Source organism: Theropithecus gelada, chromosome 7b, assembly GCF_003255815.1.
Source record: "Theropithecus gelada isolate Dixy chromosome 7b, Tgel_1.0, whole genome shotgun sequence".
Taxonomy (NCBI): Eukaryota; Metazoa; Chordata; class Mammalia; order Primates; family Cercopithecidae; genus Theropithecus; species Theropithecus gelada.
The window spans coordinates 32,403,844-32,422,720 of NC_037675.1; the positions used below are offsets into that span (position 1 = coordinate 32,403,844).

General features: G+C 41.0%; 1 protein-coding gene across 3 annotated transcripts in view; it reads right to left on the reverse strand.

Annotated features, from left to right (window-relative positions):
- Window positions 1-18,877, reverse strand: part of HEATR5A (HEAT repeat containing 5A) — a 123,876-nt gene that overhangs the window by 66,471 nt on the left and 38,528 nt on the right. For all 3 annotated transcript variants that reach the window (XM_025392547.1, XM_025392550.1, XM_025392549.1), the window contains exons 11-14: window positions 18,188-18,299; window positions 12,868-13,020; window positions 9,857-9,956; window positions 2,108-2,217 (exon numbers count right to left, since the gene is read on the reverse strand). In XM_025392547.1, the coding sequence (XP_025248332.1) occupies window positions 2,108-2,217; window positions 9,857-9,956; window positions 12,868-13,020; window positions 18,188-18,299 (475 nt within the window). The remainder of the gene's footprint in view (window positions 1-2,107; window positions 2,218-9,856; window positions 9,957-12,867; window positions 13,021-18,187; window positions 18,300-18,877) is intronic.

Genomic DNA, 18,877 nt, shown 5'->3' on the forward strand with positions numbered 1-18,877 from the left:
AACTCTGAGAAAATCCAAGTTTAAAAAAAAAAAAAAAAAGTAGAAGACTTCAAGACTTTTTCCTCTAATTCAAGTTTTTTCAAGGGTAAGACTTACATCATCAGGCCAGGCCCAGTGGCTCATGCCTGTAATCCCAACACTTTGAGAGGCCGAGGCGGGAGGATCACTTAAGCCCAGAAATTTGAGAACAACCTGGGCAGCACAGCAAAACCTCATCTCTACAAAGGATAAAAAAAAAAAAAAAAAAACAAAACTAGCTGGGAGTGGTGGTGCACACCTGCAGTCCCAGCTACTTGGGAGGCTGAGGTGGGAGGCTCACTTGAGCCTGGGAGGTCGAGGCTGCAGCGAGCCAAGATCACACAACTGCACTCTAGCCTGGGTGGCCGAGTGAGGCCCTGTCTCCAAAAAAAAGCTTCCATTATTATTTATCAGAAGATACACTGTACATTTTAAGTCAAGATTCTTGTATTCCTAAATGCTTATTGAAGAGTTGAGCAGCAGTCCTTTTGGCTGGGCACAGTGGCTCATGCCTGCAATCCTAGAACTTCAGGAGGCCAAGGAGGGTGAATCACCTGAGGTCAGGAGTTCACACCGGTAATCCTAGCGCTTTGGGAGGCTGAGGAGGGTGGCTCATCTGAGGTAAGGAGTGCGAGACCAGCCTGGCCAATGTGGTGAAACCCCGTCTCTATTAAAAATACAAAAAAATTAGCCAGGCTTGGTAGTGCATGCCTGTAGTCCCAGCTACTCAGGAGCCTGAGGCAGGAGAATCGCTTGAACACAGGAGGCAGAGGTTTCAGTGAGCCGAGATCACGCCACTGCACTCCAGCTTGGGTGACAGAGCAAGATGCCGTCTCAAAAAAAAAATTTTTTTATTTTAGTCTGAAAATAAATTTCAAGATACTATTGTAAAAATCTGAAGGAAATTGCTTTTGTCACAACCTAACAGTTATCTGAGCTGTGGAACATAGAAATTATCTCTCAGCTTTTTACTAGATATCTAGCAAGTAACTTTTAAATTGATAGATGGCAAAGAATAAGATAGACATATCACTAAGCTATGATTGTTAAGTCTCTAAGTAGGTTACTTAGAAAAGGCAGCAGCACAGCATGAGGTAAATTTATGTTTTAATCTTGATTCCACTCTTTACCTGATACGTTTTCTTGAGTTGGTTTTGTAACCTAAACCTTTTGCCAAATAAGAAAAATGTAACTCGCTCACTGTATCATCCTAGGATAAATGAGATTTGATAGATACAATTTCTAACACAGTGCCTGGCCTTAAGAAGGAGTTTTTTTTTTTTTTTTGAGATGGAGTCTCGCTCTGTCGCCCAGGCTGGAGTGCAGTGGCCGGATCTCAGCTCACTGCAAGCTCCGCCTCCCGGGTTCACGCCATTCTCCTGCCTCAGCCTCCCGAGCAGCTGGGACTACAGGCGCCCGCCACCTCGCTCGGCTAGTTTTTTTGGTATTTTTTAGTAGAGACGGGGTTTCACCAGGTTAGCCAGGATGGTCTCGATCTCCTGACCTCATGATCCGCCCGCCTCGGCCTCCCAAAGTGCTGGGATTATAGGCTTGAGCCACTGCGCCCGGCCTGTTTTTTTTTTTTTTTTAACTTATTTTAGGCTGGGCTAAATAGCTCACACCTGTAATCCCAGCACTTTGGGAGGCCAAGGCGGGAGAATTGCTTGAGCCCAGGAGTTTGAGACCAGCTTGGGCAACATGGCGAAACCCCGTCTCTACCAAAAATACAAAAAATTAGCTGGGCATGGTGGTGTGCCTGTAGGCCCAGCTACCCAGGAGGCTGAGGCTGGAGGGTCATTTGAGCCCAAGATCAAGGCTGAAGTAAGTCATGATTGCGTACCACTGCACACCAGCTTGGGTGAGAGAGTGAGATCCTGTCTCAAAAAAATTAAAACAAAAACAAAACCCTAAATGTATTTCTTTACTATAAGATGGTGAACACATGGATTAGGACTGAACTCCCTAAACCTCCTAGAAACAAGGCACTAAATAACTGCCATTATAATTCATTTAAATATTTAATGAGTGACAGTAATGTTCCAGGAACCATATTAGTCACAAATAAAACATTTTAGTCTAAGGCACATACCTTCATAGGTCTCAGGAGGTAATAAAATCAACAGTTCATAAAGTCTTTGTCTATAAACCACTGATGGTGTTTTCAAAGGACTTCCATACATTTTTAGTATTGAAGAAAGCCTTAAAATAAAAGAAAAAGTGTATCTTAAGTGGTTAAGTTATATAACAATACACAAAAATTGACAGCTTAACATCTTAACATACAAATTAGTTATGTAACTTACTAACAAACATTAGTGCTGCTTTACTTTTCTTTTCTGAGACAGGGTCCAGCTCTGTAGCCCAGACTGGGATGCAGTGGCATGGTCTTGGCTCACTGCAACCTCTGTCTTCTGGGCTCAAACCACCCTCCCACTTCAGATTCCCGAGTAGCTGGAAACTACAGGGTTGCACCACCATGCCTGGCCAATTTTATTTTGTATTTTTGGTACAGACGGGTTTTGCCATGTTGCCCAGGCTGGTTTCAAACTCCCGGGCTCAAGCAATCCTCCCGCCTCGGCCTCCCAAAGTGCTAGGATTACGGGCCCAAGCCACCACACCTGGCCACAAAATATGATCTTTCTTCACACTCTCTCCTTTCATTTTCATGTACTCTTCTTTATCTTCTATTCACCTTTCCTATTGGTGTTAAGACATCATTTTACCAATGCTCATTCATTCAACAAATATTTGCTAAAGGACTACTACTGTTTTTTGTTTGTTTGTTTTGTTTTGAAATGCAGTCTCACTCTGTTACCCAGGCTGGAGTGGTAGTGGTAAGATCTCGGTTCACTGCAACCTCCGCCTCCTGGGTTCAAGCAATTCTTCTGCCTCAGCCTCCCAAGTAGCTGGGACTATAGGCATGCGCCACCATGCCCAGCTAATTTTTGTATTATTAGTAGAGACGGGGTTTCTCCATATTGGCCAGGGTGGTCTTCAACTCCTGACCTCGTGATCCACCCACGTCGGCCTCCCAAAGTGCTGGGATTACAGGTGTGAGCCACCACACCTGGCCAGGAATACTACTCTTAACAAGCTATGTTATCAACTAGAGTATGATTTTCATCCTTAGCTATACATAAGTTCAATGAAATTACTTTTATTATGTCACTGGAATAAATCTGCTAAACTGTTATGGCATGAGCTTTCTAGGTTCTCTAAGAAATTCTCACAATGTTGAGTCATTTGTACTTTCTTTTTTTTTGTTATTTTGCTTTCTGAGATGAAGTCTTGCTCTGTCGCCCAGGCTGGAGTGCAGTGGCGCGATCTAGGCTCACTGCAACCTCCGCCTCCCGGGTTCAAGTGATTATCCTGCCTCAGCCTCCCGAGTAGCTGGGACTACAGGCAAGTGCCACCACGCCTGGCTAATTTTTTGTATTTTTAGTAGAGAGGGGGTTTCATCATGTTAGCCAGGACGGTCCGATCTGCTGACCTCGTGATCCACCCGCCTCGGCCTTCCAAAGTGCTGGGATACAGGTATGAGCCACCGCGCCCAGGCTGTACTTTCTTTTTTGTTTTTGTTGTCGAGACAGGGTCTTGCTCCGTTGCCCAGGCTGGAGTGTAGTGGCGTGATCTCAGCTCATTGCAGCCTCAACCTCCTGTGCTCAAGTGAACCTCCCACCTCAGGCTCCCAAGCAGCTAGGACCACAGGTGTGGGCCACCATGTCTGGCTAAATTTTTATATTTTTTGTAGAGATGGGGTTTTACTATGTTCCCCAGGCTGGTCTGAAACTCCTGAGCTCAAGTAATCCACCCACCTTGGCCTCCTAAAGTGTGAGGATTACAGGCATGAGCTACCATGCCTGGCCAACTGCACTTTCTAGAAAACTAATGCTTGCTATTTCTAGTCTCTAGAAGAAAGAGGAGTTATCTATTGACTTATCACTGTATATTTTAAAATGCTGGTTCCATTTAGTATCTTTCAGCTTGGTAAATACTACTTAGCAAACATAATTGTAACACCTGGGTAGGGCCGGGCATGGTGGCTCATGCCTGTAATTCCAGCACTTTGGGAGGCTGAGGCCAGATGATCACTTGAGCCCAGGAGTTTGAGGATACAGTGAGCTATGACTGCACCACTGCACTCCATCCTGGGCGACAGACTGAAATAGTGTCTCAAAACAAAAACAAAAACCTCTATTTCAGTAGAATTTTTTAGTTACCAAAGTTAAGAATAAATCCACTGCATTTTTATATTTCTCTAAGGCCAGATCAGAAATAAATAGCTAACATATGAAAAGTCTTTCAATCATATTCACAAGATGTTAGGAAATTATATTTCTAAAAATCCTGCAACATTCACTTATTTTAACTATAAAAAAATTTAGTTTGGAGAAGTGCATGTGTATGTTTTTTAAAAAGATGAATAGAACAAAGTAAGAATTTAGAAAAGCATTTTTATTGGTTTCTGCTTTCATTAGGAGGGCAGATTATAGTCCCTGCAGGGCCTTCCTGCTACTTACTTAGGAAGTATAAATAAGTATAAATAAATCTTTTATCAGGATAAAAGACAATTTGCATTTTATACTTATAGAAAGAGACTTTTCTGAGGCCAATCAACCCCTATGCCAATGAAAGCAAGCAAACATACATTTAAAAAAAAGGAAACAAGACATAAGTTGAAACCAGAGTAGGCACACAAATATCAATACCAACACAAGGCTCTGAGACAAAGCTTGCACCCATGGTAGGGGTGTAAAACCCATTCATTTTAAGAAACTTTTACCAAACCAAACTAGGAATAGAAGGTTACTCTCTTAATCTGATAGAGTAGCTACTAAAAAAGCTGGAGCAAACATCATTCTATCAGTAAAACATGAAAAGCATTCCCTTTATTTAACCCTTTCTATTTAGTTTTAAATGGCAGTTCTCTAATATAGTTAGCACATAAGGAAGAGAGAAACACATAAGGAAATACATAGGGAAAAGGAAAAATCTAGATGAATCTACAAATAAATGTTTGATATGAGAAAATTCAGTAAGGTGGTTGGATATAAAATCAAATACATTTTTGTAAGGCAGCAATAAACAGACTATATATACTATATACCCATCTATTTAATAATTACAACAAAATACAAAGTACCTGGAAGTTTTAAAAAAGACTTGTAAGACTTTTATTTAGAAAAAAATTTAAACTTTGTAAAATACCTCAATAATAGTAAAGAGGTATCATGTTCATGGGTATTGTAAAACTATGAATTATCTTCAAATTTATCCACAGATTCAATGCAATCTTAAATAAAATTTATCTTATTATTATTATTATTTTTGAGATGGAGTCTCACTCTGTTACCCAGGCTGGAGTGCAGTGGCATGATCTTGGCTCACTGTGGCCTCTGTCTCCTGGTTTCAGGCGATTCTCCTGCCTCAGCCTCCTGAGTAGCTGGGATTACAGGCATGTGCCACTATGTCCAGCTAATGTTTTTTTTTTTTTTTTTTTTTTTTAGTACAGACGGGGTTTCACCATGTTGGCCAGGCTAGTCTTGAACTTCTGACCTCAAATGATTCGCCCACCTCAGCCTCCCAAAATGCTAGGATAGCGTGAGCCACTGTGCCCGGCCCCAAATAAAATTTCAGTAGAAGATCAAAAGTGCATGAAGGGCCAAAATATGTCTAAAGAGGAATAAGGTCAAAAGGCTTAATCTAACATACAAAATGTATTATAAAGATAACATGTTGGCATATAAATAAACACACCAATAGAGACCACAGGCATAGATCATGCATAAATGAGAATATAATACATGACAGAAGTGAATGGCAATCATTGAAGGAAGTATGGATTTTTTTAGTAAAGTACGGGACAGTTTGTTATCCACATTTAAAAAGAAAACGAAATTGAATCCTGCTATGGTCTGAATGTGTCCTCCAAAATTCACGTATTCGAAACTTAATCCCCAATGCAGTACTGTTGGGAGGTAGGGCCTTTTGGTAGGTGTTTAGGTCATGAAGGCAAAGCCCTCACAAATGGATTAAAGTCATTATTAAAGGGCTTCATGGAGGGAGTCTGGCCCTTTTTTTTTGCCCTTCTATCCCTTTGCCAGATGAAGACGGCACAGAGTTCCTCCCCTCTAGAGAATGTAGCAACAAGGTGCCATCTTGGAGGCAAACAGCTGGTTCTCACCAGACACCAAATCTGCTGGTGTCTTATTTTGGACTCCTGCCTCCAGAACTGTTAGAAATAAGTGCCTGTTTTTTTTTTTTGGTTTTTTTTTTTTTGAGACGGAGTCTCGCTGTCGCTCAGGCTGGAGTGCAGTGGCGCGATCTCGGCTCACTGCAAGCTCCGCCCCCCAGGTTCAGGCCATTCTCCTGCCTCAGCCTCCTGAGTAGCTGGGACTACAGGCACCCGCCACTGTGCCCGGCTAATTTTTTGTATTTTTAGTAGAGACGGGGGTTTCACTGTGTTAGCCAGGATGGTCTCGATCTCCTGACCTAGTGTCTGTTTTTTAATAAATTATCCAGCCTCAGGTATTTTGTGATAGCAGCATAACAGCACAAATTAACTAAGACAGATCCCAAGCTCACTCCAAATAGAAAAATCAGTTCCAGATGACTTAAATATGAAAGACAAACCTTCAAACACTTCAGAGAGAAATATAAGAAAATACAACTTTGCAGTAAGGAAGACTTTTTTTTTTTTTTTGAACTGGGGTCTCGCTCTGTCATCCAGGATGGAGAGAAGTGGTGCAATCAAGACTACAGCCTTGAATTGCAGTGCTCAAGCAACCATTCTCACCTCAGCCTCCTGTGTAGCTAGGGCTACTAGTGAGCACCACTACGTCTGGCTTTATTCATTTATTTATTTATTTATTTTGGTAGAGATGAGACCTCGCTATGTTGCTCAGGCTGGTCTCAAACCCCTGGTCTCAAGCAATCCTCTCACCTCGGCCTCCCAAAGCACTAGGATTACAGGCATGAGCCACTGCCCCTAGACAGGAAGAATTTTCAAACAAAAAGAAAAAAAGTACTAACCAAAGAGTAAAAGACTGATACATCTGACATTTAAATAATAAACACATATTAATAAAAAAACTAGAAGCCATTTTTAACATTTTAATGAACAGCTAAAGAATAGTCTCAGAAATATGTAGGTCAGGCATGGTGACTCACAAGATAATCTAAGCACTTTGGGAGGTCAAGGCGGGAAGATTGCTTGAGCCCGGGAATTTGAGACCACTCTAGGCAACATAGTGAGGCCCTGTGTCTACAAAAAAAGTAAAAAATTAGCTGGGTGTGGTGGTGCACACCTGTAGTTCCAGTTACTTGGGAGGCTTAGGTGGGAGGATCACTTAAGCCTGGGAGCTTAGGGCTGCAGTGAACCATGATCACACCACTGCACTCCAGCCTGGGTGACAGAGCAAGACCCTGTCTCAACAACAACAAAAAAGGCTGAGCATGGTGGCTCATGCTTGTAATCCCAGCACTTTGGGAGGCTGAGGCGGGCAGATCATTTGAGGCCAGAAGTTCGAAACCAGCCTGGCCAACGTGGCAAAATCCTGTCTCTACTAAAAATACAAAAATTAGCCAGGCATAGTCATGCATGCCTGTAATCCCAGTTACTAGGGAGACTGAGGCAGGAGAATAATTTGAAACCAGGAGGTGGAGATTGCAGTGAGTGGAGATCACACCAAGGTACTCCAGCCTGGGCAACAGAGCAAAACTCTGTCTCAAAAAAACCCCAAAAACGGCCGGACACAGTGGCTCACGCCTGTAATCCCAGAACTTTGGGAGGCCGAGGTGGGTTTATCACCTGAGGTCAGGAGTTTGAGACCAGCCTGGTCAACATGGTGAAATCCCGTCTCCACTAAAAATACAAAAATTAGCTGGGCATGATGGTGTGTGCCTGTAATTCCAGCTACTGAGGAAGCTGAGGCAGAAGAATCACTTGAACGGGGACCTGGGAGGTGAAGGTTGCTGTGACCCGAGATCGTGCCACTGCACTCCAGCCTGGGTAACAGAGCCAGACTCCATCTCAAAAAAAAAAAAAGGAAGAGGCCGGCGCAGTGGCTCAAGCCTGTAATCCCAGCACTTTGGGAGGCCTAGACGGGCGGATCATGAGGTCAGGAGATCGAGACCATCCTGGCTAACACGGTGAAAACCCGTCTCTACTAAAAGAAAAAAATACAAAAAACTAGCCGGGCGAGGTGGCGGGCGCCTGTAGTCCCAGCTACTCGGGAGGCTGAAGCAGGAGAATGGCGTAAACCCGGAAGGAAGAGCTTGCAGTGAGCTGAGATCCGGCCACTGCACTCCAGCCTGGGCGACACAGCGAGACTCCGTCTCAAAAAAAAAAAAAAAAGGAAGAATTTCTTATAAATTAATAACAAAAAGACAACCTAAAAGAAAGATAGGTTAAAGATATGAATGAATAGGCATTTCATAGGATGGGGAGGGGAAATACTGAGAAAAAACAAACACATAAAATTATACTTAAACCGTCAGGAAACCAATATACAATTGATACCATTTTATATCTATTGGATGGGGTAGAATTGATATCTGAGAAAGTGTTGGTGAAAAAGTGGTCAAAGGATACTTACACTATTGGTAGAAATACAGAAGAACACTGAAAAATAATTTGGTATTATTTTCTGAAGTTGAACATAAAAATACATTAGCTTTAAAAGCAGAAAACTAGAAATAACTCAGAAGTCCATGGACAAGAGAATCAATATGTTGTTGTATATTCGCACAATTAAATATTATACAGTATCCAAAATGAATGAACTTAAACAAAGGTAAAACTTAGAAACATAATGTTGAATAACAAAAGCAAGTCCCAGAAACAGGACAGTAATTTTTGCCTGATCAAAACCAAGCAAACCTAAACAATGTGCTATTTTAAGAAACAAAAATACGTGATACATTTTTTTAAAAGACAAGGAAATGACAACTATAAAATTCAGATTAGTGGTTGCTTCTAAAGGAAGGCAGAAAGAATGGTGCTGGAGAGGGGTACAGAGACACCTTCAATAGTATCATTAATGCTCCAGTCCAGTGGTGGCCAAATTATGACCCACTGCCTGTTTTTGTAAACAAAGTTTTATTGGAACATAGCCACATTCATTCATTCATTCACCTATTATCTATGACTGCTTTTGAGCTGCAATGACAGAGTTGAGTGCTGCAATACAGACTTCATAGTCTGTATATACTAAAATATTTACTATCTGGTCCTTCAGAAGAAACATTTGCAAACCTCTGCTCAGGGTGTGCTGGATTCACAAGTGCACATTTTATTATTATACCTTATAAGCCATACCTTAAACGTATTTTTCTGTACATATAAAGTGTTAATCATTAGATGCTTTTTTCAAAGAACTTTCACATGTTTTATTAATTTGGAAATTACAAGTGCTCACATTATATATTGGCTTTTCTCTATACGTTTTAATCATACATGTATAACTCAAACTTATGAAAAATATAAACAAACAAAAAATTGAAACTGTTAGAAGCATCTGGTTCTCATGAACACTGAATAACAAACCAATAAAATGCATACCTGAAAAGGTTAAGAGTCTTAATAGTTATTTTCTTGTTAAATCTGCCTGTAAGGTAGATTATTCCCCCCAAAATTTCCTTCCCCTTTAATATGTAATTTTCTTTCAAGACCTTAGCCTAAAAAAAAATCATATAACTAACTGATTGCCTTCCTCTATAAAATCATTCACCAACTATAGAAATTTGCCTTATTAATGTACTTAAGGAATATTACATAATCAGAGGGCAACTAATTCCTCTTAGAAAATTTTATCAAATCTAAATAGTCGATCCTTACTGAGTTAGCAAATCCACAGCACAAGGAAGTGGTGGAAGAAGACGCTGAATTACTTCCTCAGTAAGGAGATCACCACAGTGGGAAACAAAGCTCTTGATAGCTGAAAAGGAAAACAGACTTTTACTTGGGCATACTGTAATCAACCATGAAAGGCACATTTGATTATGGTATAACATTAGCATTCTTGTTAGAGTAATAAAGCAATTTGCTAAAATAAAAAAATTCCTGAAACTGTAGTATAAAAAGGTACATAGTGCCTTCTACTCCTAATCATACTTAAAAAAAAAAAACTCTCTAGGATTACTAAGATGAAGCAATAACCGTATTCACAAAATGCTGCTGTCCTAAGGTTTTACTTTTACTCAGCCCTCAAGCTTAGAAGCAAAAAAAAAAAAATCAGCTTAGACTCTCAAGTTTTCCAGCTCTACAACTAGTTCCGTGGAATCACATTGACTTTCAAGTCAGCATGTTAGGTTTTTACAGATGTTATCTGAAACAAATAGTGTGTGCTACCACTCCCGGCTAGTTTTTGTATTTTTAGAAGAGATGGGGTTTCACCATGTTGGCCAGGCTTGGTCTCGAACTCCTGGCCTCAAGTGACTGATCTGTCTGCCTGGGTCTCCCAAAGTGCTGGGATTATACGAGTGAGACACGGCGTCCAGCCCGAAATAAATAACTTTCTATAATGAATTACTTTTGTATATAGAATAAGATGTACGTAGAATAAGATGAGTATTTTTAAGTCAGACTGGGCCAGGCGCAGTGACTCACACCTGTAATCCTAGCACTTTGGTAGGCTAAGGAGAGCAGATCACCTGAGGTCCGGAGTTTGAGACCAGCCTGACCAACATGAAGAAACCCGTCCCTACTAAAAATACAAAATTAGCCGAGCATGGTGGTGCATGCCTGTAATCCCAGCTACTCAGGAGGCTGAGGCAGGAGAATCACTTGAACCCGGGAGGCAGGGGTTGTGGTGAGCCAAGATTGCGCCACTGCACTCCAGCCTGGGCAACAAGAACGAAACTCCGTCTCAAAAACAAAAAACAAAGTCAGACTGATCAATTCTTCTCTCTTTCTCTCTCTCTCTCTCTTTCTCCCTCCCTGCCTCCCTCCTGCCCCCACCTCTCCCACCCCTGGACCCTTTGAGACAGAATCTCACCATTGCCCAGGCTGGAATGCAGTGGTGCAATCACAACTCACCAAAGCCTCCACCTCCCAGGCTCAGGTAATCCTCCCACCCCAGCCTACAGGCATGCTCCATCATGTCTGGCTAGTTTTTGCATTTTTTGTAGAGAGAGGATTTCACCATGTTGTCCAGGCTGGTCTTGAACTCCTGAACTCAAGCAATCCACTCATCTCAGCCTCCAAAAATGCTGGGATTAGTCGTGAGCCACTGAATCTGGCTAAGATCAATTTCAAAAGTGGTCTTTAAGAGTAAAAATGCCTTGAATAAAAACCAAAACCAATGCTTCCACATCTTTCCAGGGATCTCACCCTTCATGGTGAAACATTATTATTTTATTTTATTTTTGAGACAGAGTTTTACTCTTGTCATCCAGGCTGGAGTGCAATGGCACATTCTCAGCTCACTACAACCTCTGCCTCTCGGGTTCAAACGATTCTCCTGTCTCAGCCTCCCAAGTAGCTGGGATTACAGGCACCTGCCACCACATCCGGCTATTTTTTTTGTATTTTTAATAGAGACGGAGTTGCACCATGTTGGCCTGGCTGGTCTCGAACTCCCGACTTCAGGTGATCTGCCCGCTTCAGCCTCCCAAAGTGCTGAAATTACAAGTGTGAGCCACTGCGCCCAGCCAAAACATTACTTTTAACAGTCTATATATTGTAGAAGGTACAACTTTCATATACAGGTGACCCTTGAACACCACAAATGTGAACTTCCCAGGTCTATTTATCCGTGGATTTTTTTCAACAGATGCCACACCGAGTGTGCCTACCTCTCCTGCCTCCCCTTCCACCTGCTCCACCTCTTCTGAATCTGCCTCCGCTGAGAGAAGTAGATCAACCCCTCCTCTGCCTTCTCAGCATAAAGACGATGAGGATGAAGACCTTTATGATGATCTACTCCCGTGTAATGAATAGTAAATATATTTTCTCTTCCCTATGATTTTCTTAATAACATTTTTCTTTTGTCTAGCTTACCCTAAGAATACAGTATATAATATATACAACATACAAAATATATGGGGCTGGGTGTGGTGACTCACGCCTGTAATCCCAACACTTTGGGAGGCTGAGGTGGGAGGATTGCTTGAGGTCAGGGGTTCAAGACCAGCCTGGGCAGCATAGTGAGACTCCCTCTCTACAAAAAGTTTAAAAATTAGCTGGGCATGGTGGCATACACCTGTGGTCTCAGCTACTTGGGAGGCTGAGGTGAGAGCATCACTTTAGCCCTGCAGGCCAAGACTGCAGTGAGCTGTGTTCACACCACAACATTCTAGCCTGGGCAACAGTGAGACCCTGTTAAAAAAAAAAAAAAAAAAAAAAAAAAGTGGTAATTGACTATTTATGTTATTAGTAAGGTTTCTGGTCAACAGTAGGATATTAGATACATTTTTGGGGAGTTAAAAGTTAGACACAGATTTTTTGACTTTGAGGTGCACTGGCATCTTTAACCTCTATGCTGTTTAAGGGTCAACTGTATAGGCTAAATGGAAACCATTCTTAACGGTAATTAAACCAAACCTTAGTATTTCTGAAAAGAGGAATGAATGCTTACCTAAGACAAAACAATGTTGACAGTTTTTAACTGGACTGCACCTAATAAAACATGTATCTTAAGAACTCTCAAATCTGGTTTATTATATCATACACCAGTTTATCATTACCAATTAATCAGTTAACATTTTTTTGTTCAGCAACAACAACAAAAAATCATTAGTGGCATATCCCCCTGCCTCACATTAAATAAAACATACAAGTACATGTTAAAGATAAAAGGTGGGTAAAAAGCCAAAGGAAAGGGAGAGACAAGACTAAATCCAACCTACCACACAGTGCACCAGCTCGTCCTTCCAGGGTTACCTGCCATGTAAACGAATCTCCTCGGCTCTTTTCTCTTTCTAGATCTTTAGGAGATGCTGGAAAGACACACTTCCACAACAGCAGAACTCGAGCAAGGTGATGGCTAACAACTGCAGGACCTGTAATTTATTCAACTTGTCACTTATAAGAGAATCCAAGGTTGTCACTCTTTAAAACTCTATTACTAAGCAGGAACTTCTCTCCTAAACATTTTAATTCATTATTGCAATATTTTGTCCCTTCTTCAGGTTCCAAATTATCTTCAGGTTCCAAATTATTACTGAATGAATTATTATCTGAAGGTGCCGGAGTACAGAGAGGAAAAACAAGGAACTAATGGTATAGGCTGGGCTCTAGCGTCAGCTCCTCCACTACTGCTATGTCGCCTTTGAAACTCAGTTTCATCTACATATTAAACGAAGCTAAAACCCCCTGTAATGCTTGTCTTTAAGGGCTTGTTAGGTCCAAATGATAGAATGCACTTTAAAGAACTCTGAAAAGCTGTAATGGACCACATAAATGCAAGGTACAATTATTATAGTAACAAACAACATAGCATGCTTTTTGAGACAGGTTCTTTCTCTGCCCCCCAGGTTGGAGTTTAGTAGTGCAGTGGCATGATCACAGCTCACTGCAATCTCAATCTCAACCCCCCTGAGCTTAAATGATCCTTCCACCTCAGCCTCCTGAGTAGCTGGGACTACATGTGCGTGCCACCACACCCAGCTAATTTTTGTATTTTTTTGTAGAGATGGGGTCTTGCCATGTTGCCCAAGCAGGTCTGAACTCCTGGGCTCAAGCAATCCACCCACTTCAGCCTCCCAAAGTGCTGGAATTACAGATGTGAGCCAACTGTATTCTTGATCTTCAGAATAATGCTACCTTCTGATAGCAACTTGTTCCAGGTCAAAAATCAGATATAAAATGTCTGAATAGAATATTTTTTGTTAAAAAAAGGTTTCAGAGCAACATTTATGAACTGAAGGAATCATGACACAAACCCAGTAATAATACAAAACAACGTGCAATAACATTTTCAATTTTTTAAAAACCCAAACCCATAGCTTTTCTCCCCAGGTACTCTTCTTTAAATTTCTGGAGTTACCTTAAACTTCTTCAATAAGCACTCTCTACTTCTTACTCCCACATTCCGCTGACTGTATGTCTTTCTTCTGTTCCAAACTCATAGCTCAGAACTGCATTTGGCTTTGGAGGGAGACTGCCTAGATTAATATCCTGGCTCCATCCACTTATTAGTTGTGTAAACCTGGATGAGTTATTTAACCTTTTTGTGCCTCAATTTCTTCATCCATAAATGCGGAGAGTAACAGTATTTTATTCAAAGGACAGTTTCTGAGGTGTATATCAGTTTATACACAGAACAGCACTTAGAGCTGGGCAAGGTGGCTCATGACTGTAATCCCAGCACTTTGAGAGGCTGAGGCTGAAGGATTGCTTGAGGCCAGGCATTTGAGACCAGCCAGGTCAACATACCAAAATCTCTCTACAAAAAAGTAAAAAGTTATTGGGAGTGGTAGCACATGCCTGTAGTCCCAACTACTTGGGAGGCTGAGGCAGAAGGATCATTTGAGCCTAAGAGATCAAGGCTGCAGCAAGCTATGGTCTGACTGTGCCCCTGTAACAGAACAAGGACCTTTCTTTAAATAAATAAATACTTATTATTATAATGTATCTAGCAAACACAACACACACACACATACACTTTATGAGCCATCCACAGAGAGACAAGATATGGAGGAATCTGGAAATCCAAGTTTTTTTATATGGCATCAGATAAACTGGGAAGTGTATCAAAAAAGGTTTAAGTGTGTAGTTCACATTCAAGGAATGAATGTGTTTTGTGTTTACATTAGTTCACAGTGAAATAATGAAGAAAATTATAAATTATAAAGGGAATGATAAAAACAGAGAAGACATGTTTAAAATGCAAAGCAAAAATTAACAAAGCACTAAGACTGCTGTCTAAAACTCATTCCCAGCTGGGCACCGTGGCCCATGCCTGTAATCCAAGCACTTTGGAATGGCAAGGCAGGAGGATCACTTGAGCCCTGGAGTTCAAGATCAGCCAGGGAAACAGCAAGATCCCCTCTCTACAAAAAAAATTTAAAAATTAGCTGAGTGTAGAGGTGCTAACCTATAGTCCTAGCTAGTTAGGAGGCTGCGGCAGGAGGACTGCATGAACCTGGCATTCAAGGCTGCAGTGAGCTATGATGGTGCCACTGTACTCCAGTCTGGTAACACGGTGAGACCCTGTCTCCTAAAAAAATTAAAAAAAAAAAAAAAAAAATTCCATTTCCCACAAAAGGAATCAAGGTTCCTTGGAGAAATGGCTGATGGCAAGCCTAAGGCAGAAAATGTACAATGTAAAACCTGGGACATCTTGCATGCAAAAACACATTATCAAAGAATGCTAGGTTCATGTTAAAAGGACAAATGAACCAACTTGAAGGGACTCCTAACGACCAAAGATGAGACAATTTGATGATCGAAAGGAATAATGATCGCAAGTGATTAAAACATATAAATCTATAAAATTCCATGAGCTCATAATGATACCTAAAAACAAAAACCTCCTGGTCCCCCCTGAAAGTTGCTATGATACTAACGCATTCTAAAAATTGATAATAGCCCAGGTGCAGTGACTCACTCCTGTAGTCCCAGAACTTTGGGAGGTCAAGGCAGGCAGATTGCTTGAGTCCAGGAGTTTAAGACCAACCTGGGCAACATGTCAAAACCCCATCTTTACAAAAAATTAGCCAGGCATGGTGGTGCACAGTTCCACAAGAGGCTGAGGCAGGTGGATCACCTGAGCCTGCAGAGGTCGAGGCTGCAGTGAGTCATGATTGTACCACTGCACTCCAGCCTGGATGACAGAGTGAGACCCTGTCTCAAATAAATAAATAAATGAATAAGAATAAAAATCGATAATAAAGGGAAAGAACAGTTAAGAAAAATGAGTAAAACCCAAGAAAACAGAGTAATTAAACAAAACCTTAATTAAAACTTTTAATCCCATTTTGTATGCTGATTATGAATATGCAGTAAAATATGATGTACAGGAGAAAGGACCTCTTGTTGTCTTCCTCCAACACAATTACCTTGTTTTAAAAGCTCTTGTTTATCAAAATGCGATTAGATAGTTTATTTCCTCCTTAATTCACCAGGAACTTCAATACGGCAGGCATGAACATCCAGCAATAAGCAAATAAAAGCTTGACTACATTATTCCCAGCACACTGTGAAATGATGATCTATGCTTTGGGCTAACAAACACTTTCTGTAAAGGGGCAGATAGTAAACATTTGAGGCTTTGAGAGCCACATACTTTCTGTTGCAATTACTCAACTCTGCCACTGTACACCTAAAGGTCATAGACAATCCACTAACAAGTGTGGTTGTACGCAAATAAAACTATGAATGCTGAAATGTGACTTTCACATGATTCTCATGTACCACAAAATATATATTTTTCCCAACCATTAATAAATATAAAAACTGTTCTTAGCTCACAGGCTGTGTAACAAATATTGATGGCAGGCCAAATTTGGCTCCTTGAGGCTAAACCTGATCTAGTTCAATAAATCTCTTTAATCATCTTAAGAACACTACTTAAAGTAGTTCTTCATTTATGACTGTTTATTCTCATTTAAGCTCCTTTAGGTCAAATTACTTTATAGGTGTCAAAATGATTTATTGGCCAAATCCAGCCAGTTGCTTTATTTTATTATTATTTATTATTTTTATTTTTCGAGACAGAGTCTTGCTCTGTCACCCAGGCTGGAGTGCAGTGGCATGATCTCAGCTCACTGCAACCTCTGCCTCCTGGGTTCAAGCAATTCTCCTGCCTCAGTCTCCCCTGTAGCTGGGACTACAGGCACATGCCACCGCACCTGGCTAATTTTTGTATTTTTTTTAGTACAAGCAAAGTTTCACCATGTTGGCCAGGCTGGTCTCGAACTCCTGACCTCAGATGATCCGCCCGCCTAGGCCTCCCAAAGTGCTAGGATTACAGGTGTGAGCCACTGCGCCCGACTTACTTGTTTTTGTTTTGTTTTGTTTTTGAGAGGGAGTCTTGCTCTGTCACCCAAGCTGGAGTGCAGTGGTGCAATCTCACTTCACTGCAACCTCCACCTCCTGGGTTCAAGCAATTCTCTTGCCTCAGCTTGCCGAGTAGCTGGGACTACAGGCATGCGCCACCAGGCCCGGCTAATTTTTGTATTTTAGTAGACATGCAGTTTCACCTTGTTGGCCAGGCTGATCTTGAACTCCTGACCTCAAGTGATCCACCCACCTCAGCCTCCCAAAGTGCTACGATTATAAGCACGAGCCACCATGCCCTGCCTCAGCCAGTTGTTTTATATGTGAGCTATAATTTGTATGACAACAGAGACTTAAAATATAGGTGTGATAAAGTAATAAAATTAAGTTTCATTAGACTGGGCAATAAATAAATAAATAAATACATAAATAAATAAAGTTTTCAGTGGCTCATGCTTATAATCCCAACACTTTGGGAGGCCAAGGCGGAAGGACTGCTTGAACCCACGAGTTCAAGACCAGCCTGGGCAACACAGTGAGACCCCATCCCTACAAAAAAAATTTAAATATTAGCCAGGCATGATGTTGCACGCCTGTGGACCCAGCTACCTGGGAGGCTTGGGTAGGAGGATCACTTGGGTCCAGGAGGTCAAGGCTGCAGTAAGCCATGATCATGCCACTGCACTGCAGCTCGTGTGACAGAGTGAGACCCTGTCTCAAAAATTTACAGGATATAAATAGTCATGACTATAAAACAATTACTGTTTTTTAATAAATATAATTTAAGTGAAATTCAGTCCCTTCAATGTAGCAACCTTATTGGCTGTTATGAATCCTCAAACAATTATAGAACTGGATTCCCATGCTATGGATATGTTCTTTTGCCTATATTGTGGAAATTTTTTTTTCTGAAGATGGATGTCAATGATTTTTGAAAAAGCCACAGTCGTTCAGAGTTAAGCCTGAAAGATGATTAGTAAATCAGCTTGTCCTACTTGAGACTTACAATCTAGTCCAGAAGAGAAAATCAAGAGAGGTCTCAAAAGGTTTTAAGCAATAAAGAAAGTAAAAGGCTTTTTAAGGTGACTACTAGAAGAAAAATGTTTGTGTGGCTATTTAAATTCTAGTACGTATTAAAAGTTAGTTTCATCATATCACATACAAGAATCCTTTCACTCAGAAAACACAAAGTATTTCAAGGTATGTAAACCTTCTACAGACTGTTACCTAATGTCATCAGAGCAGCAATCAGCAACCATCCAGCTTGTGTGCGCTGAGCTGAAAGGCGACTGTTTTGAGCAGCAGAACACAGCAAATCCTCTGCTAATGTCATAATAATCTATTTACATATAGAAGAACAAGTTTTAAAAAAAAGCATATCAGTTTATAAATTACTAAATGATAGCAGCTAATAATAATCTCTTGAATTAATTCTTACATAAAATAAATGTAAACGATAAAGAATTCTCATTCATGTAGACTACATAATAGGACTGTCATAAAGGAAACGATAAAAAATTAAGTTTTCAAGGTTAAATACTGGTATATGAGGTAGTACACAACAACCTCATAATTTTTTGTAGAGCACATGTGACAACAATGTAAGATTATTCAAGTATAGCTGCACAGAATTTGAATTTACTTTTAGTTTTGAGCAACCATCCTTTTAAATCCATAATTACCCAAAAAAGTTTTCTTACAGGAGTCTCTCTCTTAAAAATGCTACATACGGCCGGGTGCGGTGGCTCACGTCTGTAATCCCAGCACTTTGGGAGGCTAAGGCAGGTAGATCACAAAGTCAGGAGATCGAGACCATCCTGGCTAGCACACTGGAACCCCATCTCTACTAAAAATGCAAAAAATTAGCCAGGCGTGGTGGCACGTGCCTGTAGTCACAGTTACTCGGGAGGCCGAGGC